Source organism: Microplitis mediator, chromosome 7 (assembly GCF_029852145.1).
Source record: "Microplitis mediator isolate UGA2020A chromosome 7, iyMicMedi2.1, whole genome shotgun sequence".
Lineage (NCBI taxonomy): Eukaryota > Metazoa > Arthropoda > Insecta > Hymenoptera > Braconidae > Microplitis > Microplitis mediator.
In genome coordinates, this window is record NC_079975.1 from 422,440 (window position 1) to 431,322 (window position 8,883).

Below are 8,883 nucleotides of genomic sequence, written 5' to 3' on the forward strand. Positions count from 1 at the left end.
ATTCTTATAATATTATGGGAATGGTTCCCATATTATCATGAAAAAATTATTTTAAAGAAGTGTGGTAATCACTTCTACAATACACAGAAATATTATTAAACATAAAAACAAAAATTCAAACATTGAAAAAAAAAAATCGTATTTGGCAAAAAAACATTAAAATTTTTAACAAGAATTTTTTGTCAGCACAAAACATTCAAGAAAATTCAAATTTTGGGAAATTTCTACACTATTGTGCAAAAAAAAAATTTTATGATATTATAGGGATGGTTCCCATAACATTATGGGAATAGTTCCCATAATATTATAGGAATAGTTCTTATACCAATATGGGAACCATTCCCATAATAGTATGGGAATGATTTCCATACCATTATGGGAATGGTTCCCATAATGATATGGGAATAGTACCTATACTACAATAGGGATGGTTCCCATATATTATGGGAACCATTCCTATAATGGTATGGGAACTATTCTCATACTATTATGGGGATGGTGCCCATATATTATGGGAACCATCCCTATAGTAGTATAGGTACTATTCCCATACCATTATGGGAACCATTCCCATAATGCATAGCAAAACTTCCCATAATTTTCTTTCCGTGTACTTATTGTGCCGAAAATTTATCTAAGATAAAAAATAGATGTTGTCACGAATGATACATCAACAAATTGTTTGATTAGTTTGTTGATGGAGATAAAAGCAATAAAATAAAGTGTGTTTAATGAGATAAAATGGGCAAAAAACAAGTTGAGTATATGAAATAGACTACTGCGAGTGGTGTACAAGGGAAAAGGGGCTCATTTAATCGGGCGATGTCGGGGGAAGTAAACATCGAGAAATAAAGTCTAAGTAAATAACGACGAATATACGTGACCTGTATGGACATACACACAAGTCAAAAGTATCATATATCTTCTTTTGCTTTGTTTTTCTTACCCACTTGGACTGGTTTCTTTTAGGCACTTGTTTTTTTTTTTCGTTTTTTTTTTTACAGTTAAGTCGGATGAACAACGACAACCACCACCGGCGACATACCCTCAGGATCGATACTCTTCATTGTCTTTTGTACAACAAAAATTGTCACGAAAGTGCTGACGAACTTGTTTAAGTATCAAATCAACTTTTACTTTTTTTCTTTGTTGTTAGCGACTTTAATAAAATATCTGGCAATCATCAAAAGTTATATTATTATTCCTCTTATTGTAAAAAGTCAATGAGTACCAGTACAATTATTGTAAATTATTTATCTCTGTTAATAAATTTATCGTAATATTTCTTTAGTAAAAAAATTTAATGGAAAGAAATTTTTCATAAATAACAAAAAAAAAAAATATTTTACTGTCACAGACATTAATAAAATATTAAAAGTAATGTCCGTCTGTTAAAAGGATATAATGTAAAAAAAATTAAATTACACAATTAAGTTGAAATGAAGGAAAGTTTTATGAAATTTTAATTTAGTCACATGATTTTTATGTTAATTTAAAAAATTTATAATATTAATGAGGATAATAATGACTGATTAAAGATAATTGTACCGGTGTCTTAGTGATATATTTAAGTATACATATATTATGATAATAATAATCATAGGCAGTGCAAGGCAGTTTGTTAATTGTTTTAATTTAATTATGAAAATTAGTATTCACTGACGACTAAACTTCCGCGGTAACTTTATTACTCAGGTAATTTCATATTTCTTAAGCCAAGACAAATGTTGTAATATTTAACCAAATTATAGTAACGTTATGCGTGTGCTCTATTAATAAATAATTTGTAAGTTAATTGATAAAAAAATTTTTCGGTGATATGACGTTGAAATTTAATTATTTTGCTGTGATTTTGATTTATGTGAATATCGTTTGCGGATCTACAGTAAAAAATGTAACTTTGGCAGTGAAAAGACACATACGTGCTGTCACTTTTCCAAAAAGTAGTGGGATGGGGGTAATTATTTTTTGGCTGCTATAAAAAAAAAGTTTATTTTTAATTAATTATGTGGAATAAATTGCAGATATTTTTCGCAATTGGAGTGCCACTAGATTTACCTGAAAAATCGGTATCAATGTCATTTTATTTTGAAGCCAATTATCGACTACCCGGTGATAAAAATTTAACGTATGATGAATACTATCAAGATAATTATTTGAACCGTAAATTTGCGTATGACATTATTGAAAATAAATTAGAGAGGTATTATTATACATTTAATTAAATGATTATTGCGACGATAAAAGCATTGGGATTATAAAGACAATTAATTAATGCCTGATTGATTATCGAATTTCAGTGCCGGTTATCCTGGCCGGAAGTGTCTATTAAGAGCCATTTGTGAAGCCGCATCAAATCCTGTTACCGGAAATGGTTTAGTCGGGGATATTATTCACATACTTTTTACGTATGAATTTAATCAATCTCTGGTTCTGAAAATATATCAATAAATAAATGAATTTTGTTTGTTTTCAGGCCATCAAGTTCGAAAAATGAAAATTTGTCACAAGAAGTAATAAACGCTGAAAAAAATAATAATTGCAATGACTACAGTTGTCCAATGAGTTTACTAGATGCCATCAGTCATTATATTAATTTATAAAAACTATTTTTTTTGTTTGCGCGCGAAAATAATTTTAAAAATTTATACTCAATTAAAAATATTTATTTGTGATAAAATATAAAATAAATTAACATGTATTTACATAAACAGAATATTTATAATTAACTATTACTAAACCAGTCGGATCCCATGGCTCCAAAAAATGCAGCAGCTCCAGATTTTATTGTCGCTCCAGTTGAATCACTTCTCGTGTGTTCTTTTGCTACTTTTTTGCGCTGCATTGACAAACAAAGTAAATAAATAATTAAAAATTTAATAAATAAAAAAACAAATAGTTTATTTAGTCAACAACTATAAACTTAACTAATGGATCGTATTATAAATTACTAGCATTTAGGGGAGACCGGGGCAAGACGGCCCACTTCAAAAATTAACCAAAATTTTTTTTTTCTTGTTTTCTTTTGATTATCACAAATTTAGATTATTTACTCATTTTAAGCCCGATACGTAAAACTTGGGGCAAAATGAACCACTCAAAAATTCTAAAAGAAAATGTATTTCATAGTATTATAACCTAGTCATGATTAATTTAATAGAAATATCATTTTTTGGTTAATTATATGGATTTGGATTAAAATAGAGCATTTGAAAAAGTTAAAAAAACCAATAATCAATTTTCTACAGAAGTGAAAAAATGACTCGTATTATATCAAAAAAGGGTATTTTGAGTAATATTAAAGTAAATACAGTTGTTAAAGAGAAAAATATAAACATTTGTTACGCGGGAAATTTTTTTACAATTAAAAAAAAAAAATTTTTTTTTTCATTTTTTTTCGGAGGGGGCCGTCTTGCCCCAAAAAAAAAAAATTTTTTTTTAGGAGCTTCACCAAAATTTTGGTGAATTGAGTTCAAGTTGGACAAGAGTAAATCGACTTGATGGTTAAAAGCCACAAATAATAATAACCGGCTTAGGTGGGCCGTCTTGCCCCGGTCTCCCCTATAAACACAAATATCATGGCAAATAAAAAATTTAACTTTAATGACTTAATTAAAATATTTATAATTATGCACAAGTGCGGCTTTGTTTTAAATTCCTCTATTTTTTACAAATAAATTAATAAAAATGATTATTCATAGTTGTTATATTTTTTTGAGCCGCACGTGTGCATAATTACCAAAATATTTAATAGGAAAATTGATAAAAATTAAGCGTGCAATATAATAATAATAATGGACGAAAATTAAAATCAACTATTAAATTTGCATAGCAGTAAATAAAATCTTCGTAATAAAGGGAATCATCTAATTTTAAAAATTAGTAAGAAAAAAATACCCCATGCAATTATAATTTGATATGAAAAAATCCTAAAGCACAATCATGATCCCTTACCCATTTACCTTCTTACCTCAAACAAGCGCCAATCTATGAATACATAACGTACAAGATATTATAAAAAAATATATACGGACATACACATTGACAATTAAGTTGATAATTTATAAAATCATCATTAACAATGACATAAAGCTAAAGAATGCTCCGATCGGTCATTAAAATTTTAGAAATAGAGTAAGATAATGGTAATTGATGATATATGTGAATATGTAAGATATAACTACCTGGAGTTTATCGGGCATTGCCACAGGAATTAGAGGCAAATTACGAGATGGAACAGTGACGGCGAGCGGCGGGAACCAAGGAGCACCGGTACAAACAGCGAGCACTCCTGGAGGATTAGTTATTGACTTGCCACTGTCGCCTAACTCACTTCGGCCGCCCAATACTGAATGTAACTGCTCTAAATGTGGTATCAAGTTACCGTATATCAACTGCAAAATTTAATACAGATTTAACGAAGTTAGTTAATTGGCAAACTGATGTCAATAGCACAGAAAATAGAGTTTTTTTTCCTGGAGTTAAAATAAAATAAATTATTATTCGCGTGCCAAATGCCAAAAGGGCGTATAAAAATTATACGCCCTTTTGGCTTTCGAGAACCAAAAGGGCGTATAACTTTTTTTTTTTGGTGCCAATCGTTTTGAAAACATGTTCTATGCCTAAAAATGAAAAAAAAATTTCCAAAGCCAAAAGGGCGTATGTCTCAAATATTAGCTCTCCACCATACGCTCCGCATGGCGTTGAACAGAAGAACGAATATTGAGCTTTATTATCTCTAGCTTATAATTATTAATTATTTGAGAAATTCCTAGTTGATTAAAAATTAAAGTTGACGATTATTTTAATTACGTTGGACTGTCCAAGATGATGAAAAATTAAAGTTACTACCATCGAAATAGTTGACTTTTTCGAAATTTTTTTTCTTACAAACCTTCTCCGGACAATTTTGAAGACTGGTTTTCGAAATTTTTAAAAATCCTGATTTTTTTTATACGCCCTTTTGGCTTTAGACCGACAATTTCCTAAAGCCAAAAGGGCGTACATCTTAAGATACGCCCTTTTGGCGTTAGTAAGTCAAAAATTTTTTTTTCTGCAGATCTTTGCGTTTTGAGCGATTCCAAAAAAAATGGCAAAAAAAAATTTTTTTATACGCCCTTTTGGCATTTGGCACACGTATTATCAGCGTTGAATTTGATATTGAATTTCCTTTCATTTGAGTACTCAAATCGATATGTTAAAAATTAAAAAAAAAATTAACATCATTGTGATACAAAACTCACACTGACGAGTGAGTAGAGTACCCACATCAATATATTTAAATAAAACGAATTTAAAAAACAAACTAATTATTTTACAAGTAATTAGTTTATGAGTAATAATCATCTTATCGTAATATATCATTGTTGGTACTCATTGCACTCGTAATTGCAACCACTACTCATATATCTTACATATTATTCTCTAAAAAAAAATGTTTTCTCAAAAACTCAATTTTCTGTAAAATTTATTAGATTTTTAATTTAAAAAAATATCTTACCAATGAACGTTGTACACTTTTCTTAACATTAGCGTGTATGAACGGTGAAAAAACATCCGAATCAAAAGGATCAATCTTCTCTAAAATACATCCGCAAACACTGTCCAATTTATCATTCAAAACTTTATTTTCTCTCGGGACCATCAGAAGCCCCACATACTTCACATCCAGCAGAAGTTGAAACGCTTGTTTCTGCCTCAAACTTCTCTTCGCAACAGCTCCATAAAATACCTCCAGTTCCTCAACAATTCCCTCAACCACATCCGCGACTATTTTCTTGGGTATCGTGTGCGTTATCAATTTATTCAAGTCCTTAACAATGACCGCGAAAAATTTCTGCAACGCCGCGGACGGCTGGTAGGGCACCAGTATCTCGGACTTGATTCTCTCCCCATCCTCAGCTTCCTCCTCGATCGTCACTCGTTCCCACTCGGAGACAATCGACTTTACGCTGCTCCCATCAACAAAGTCATTTTTAAATATTTTATTGACATAATCCTTGATAACTTCTCTGTACTTGCTGGCCCAAAGTCCCCAAATTCCGTAGCTCTCGTCGCGTATTTTGTCGCAAATCGTTTGCCACTTGACGTTCGATATAGTCAGCCCGGATATCTTCGACAGCGTAAAACATTTATTTAAATTTGTACAGAGTGACGTGAGTGCTTGTAGAAATCGTGCCATCACAATTATATTTATGTCTGATTTACCGTAAAAAGTGTCGGGATTAATACATTTATTTTTAATGAAACCGATCAAATTGTCAATCATCAGTGCACTTGTACGTTGCAAGTCGTCATGCACACACGACCGGTCATTAAATTTATCAAACAGCGATGACAAATTAATAGTAAGCAAGTCGTCGCTATTTATCACGGAGGTCATTTTCTCAGACTCATACAAATACAATTCCAAGTCTATCAATAATTTCTTTAGGTCTTCATCAAATTGCTGACACAGCAGGACTAGATTAGGGGAATAGCCGCGCGCTTTCATCAACAGCGACCGCTTATTAATAAAGTCCGCGGTGTTATTTAATTTAGTCAATTTCTGGGGTATATCCGTGGGCGAATCTTTCCACAAGTACCAGCGCAAGTCGTTTTCTGGATAATCAAACTTATCGTTGTTCAATTTAATCAAATAACTCGTCAGGTTATTTTTCAAATCAGCGAGCGATTCTTCCCACCGGGTGGCTATTATCTCCTTGACGCGGTGAGTCAGCAGCGGATGGAAGTAGTCGCTCCAGAAATTAATTATCGTAAGGGACAAGTCTTTCCAGATGTTCGTCCAGTTCTCGGGGAGCTGGATGCCCACGGCTTCTTCGCGGACGTTGTAGATTCCGCGGACTGATGTCACGATAGTCAGGAGCCTGGCGACGTGCTGGCTGGTAAACTCCCGGATCCAGGAGAGCCATGAGCTGAAGTGCTCGTGAAGCTCCTCGATGGTCAGGGGGACGAAGGAGTCCAGAGTGAAGAGCTTGTGCTCCTTGGTGAGCTCCGGGAGGTAGTCGTTTATCAACTGGGTGTCGCAGTCGCAGTGCACCAGCATGTTCACTGCTTCCAAATCTTTTATTTCAGCAATATACTGGGTTATCAAACCGGTTTCATGATTGTTGGAGTCTACAGATTTTTTAAATTTTAAATTGTGTCAAGCCCTAAAATTACATGTACCAAAAAAATTACTGAGTATAAATGATACTTACTTATAAAACAAATATGAATTAGCGCGACGGTATCCATTAGCAATTTGACAGCCAGTTTTATTTTGTATTTAACACTGAGTGTGTCGTCACTTTTGATTATTGACTCAACGGCTCTACACCTCAAGTCTATTAATTTTTTCAATAAATCTTTGGACTGTGTCTTCTCTAGAAGAACCAAAGCAGCCAGACAATTAGCAGCCAGCTAAAAAAAAATGAATTATTGCCAGCAAAAATTAAAAATTATCAACTGCAGAGCAGGAACGACACTCACTTTGGGAGATAAGTCAATTGATTTTAAAATATGACTGCACTCTTCGGAAATAATCCGCCGGAAGTTGCTTATACTGGTCCACTGTTTGATGACAACTGGATATTTTAGAGTCAGAGTTTCGTGACCGACTTGGAGATTGAGGGAAAAATTTATGTGCTGAGCTAGGATGAACAATTGACTGGCTTTCAGCAAATCATTGTCATCAATCGCGGACCAGATGTACTCGGGAATGTCCATTAGGATTTTTATCTGTACTATTACCGAGTCCCAGGTGTCGGGGTCATGTTTCTCTACGACTTTTTCGCACGGGTCGATTTTGAAGCCTATTAAATATTTTTGCTGCAGATCTTTGAAGGTATCTTCGATGTCTGCTATTCGTTTTATCACACACTCTGTTGTCGTTCTCATCTCGGCGATTGTGTCGGCAGCTTGAATTAAATCTCTGTACCGTTCCCTATTAAATTATAAAAAATAAAAAATTAATTGATTTATTTATTGTAATTAATATTTAATTATTTAAAATATTTACCCAACAAGAGTACGCAGTTCTATTTTCTTGTGATCGCTCTCAGCTTGAATTTTCTTAGCGATTTGTTCGATTTCTTTGATCGTGTGATCTTCGAATAATTTATTTATGTCTAAATTTAAATAATTTTTTTGTGGCATTTTTTTATCACTTGTCACAAAATTCTTTTTTCAAAAAAAAATCTATTTTATTTATTTACTTAGCTCAGGTTATGTCTTATTGTCAACGTCAAAATCAGCGCATGCGCAACTGTGCACCCGGTGGTTGGTTTGAATCCTTGCCGGTAGTCGGTAGAAAATAATTCAGTTGCTTCTAAAATTTTTTTCTGCGTGAAGATGGCAGCAGCATCGTGACATGGTCGGTAAATATTTAAATACTCTAGTAATTCCATAGTTTTTCCGTCTTATCAGTAATCAATAAATACATACAAAAGTGACGGGCGATCCCGAGCTTAAGTTTACGTCAGACAGTATATTCTATTTGCAATAAAATGAAAATTAGCGATTGGAGTAATTCAGCACATAAATTTTATACTAATGGTAAAATGAACCTCTAGCACAAATTCTGTTTTTGACTGATAAAAAAGATTGTACGGAAAATTCTCTACTGCAACAAACTTTGATTTCGCAGAACCAGCAATCACCAAGTCAGTATACTATTATATTAAACTAATATTAATTAGAGTTTTTCTTTTTTGTTAAGGAATCAAGGCTTTTCTGGTCTCGTTTATAGACTTTTTCGATTAAATTCATTGTATTAATAAAAACATGTGGACCGACCCCCCTGTGTCAGTACGCGCTGTAATAAATACATTTATCAAACAAAATCAAACTTTGAATTTACTATATTTTAAAAAACGGTTTCGCCCTGAATATACTTGCTGGGCT

The 8,883-nt window shown here is 32.7% G+C and overlaps 2 protein-coding genes across 3 annotated transcripts; one reads left to right on the top strand and one right to left on the bottom strand.

Moving 5' to 3' along the window:
* Nucleotides 1-1,516: 1,516 nt before the first annotated feature.
* Nucleotides 1,517-2,658, top strand: LOC130671686 (uncharacterized). The gene is made up of 4 exons (XM_057475735.1): nt 1,517-1,957; nt 2,025-2,203; nt 2,301-2,408; nt 2,477-2,658. The coding sequence occupies exons 1-4, from the start codon at nt 1,820-1,822 to the stop codon at nt 2,601-2,603; spliced, it is 552 nt and encodes a 183-aa protein (XP_057331718.1). The 5' UTR covers nt 1,517-1,819; the 3' UTR covers nt 2,604-2,658.
* On the bottom strand, nt 2,652-8,225 carry LOC130671685 (conserved oligomeric Golgi complex subunit 1). 2 transcript variants are annotated; one of them, XM_057475733.1, is made up of 7 exons: nt 8,000-8,225; nt 7,471-7,924; nt 7,200-7,401; nt 5,501-7,116; nt 4,185-4,394; nt 3,971-3,987; nt 2,652-2,839 (listed from the first exon to the last, which is right to left on the bottom strand). In XM_057475733.1, the coding sequence occupies exons 1-7, from the start codon at nt 8,134-8,136 to the stop codon at nt 2,827-2,829; spliced, it is 2,649 nt and encodes an 882-aa protein (XP_057331716.1). In that variant the 5' UTR covers nt 8,137-8,225; the 3' UTR covers nt 2,652-2,826. The 2 variants fall into 2 exon arrangements, with proteins under 2 accessions (XP_057331716.1, XP_057331715.1); XM_057475732.1 differs by lacking the exon at nt 3,971-3,987 and having other exon boundaries at nt 8,000-8,224.
* Nucleotides 8,226-8,883: the final 658 nt, after the last annotated feature.

Bases quoted from the DNA above. Each gene is read 5' to 3' on its own strand.
- LOC130671686 (XM_057475735.1), top strand. From the start codon at position 1,820: ATGACGTTGAAATTTAATTATTTTGCTGTGATTTTGATTTATGTGAAT. The intron at 1,958-2,024 runs GTAATTATTTTT...AATAAATTGCAG, and splicing joins CAAAAAGTAGTGGGATGGGG to ATATTTTTCGCAATTGGAGT. The intron at 2,204-2,300 runs GTATTATTATAC...ATCGAATTTCAG, and splicing joins ATTGAAAATAAATTAGAGAG to TGCCGGTTATCCTGGCCGGA.
- LOC130671685 (XM_057475732.1), bottom strand. From the start codon at position 8,136: ATGCCACAAAAAAATTATTTAAATTTAGACATAAATAAATTATTCGAA. The intron at 7,117-7,199 runs GTAAGTATCATT...AAAAATCTGTAG, and splicing joins AATTCATATTTGTTTTATAA to ACTCCAACAATCATGAAACC. The intron at 4,395-5,500 runs GTAAGATATTTT...TAAATTTTGCAG, and splicing joins AAAGTGTACAACGTTCATTG to TTGATATACGGTAACTTGAT.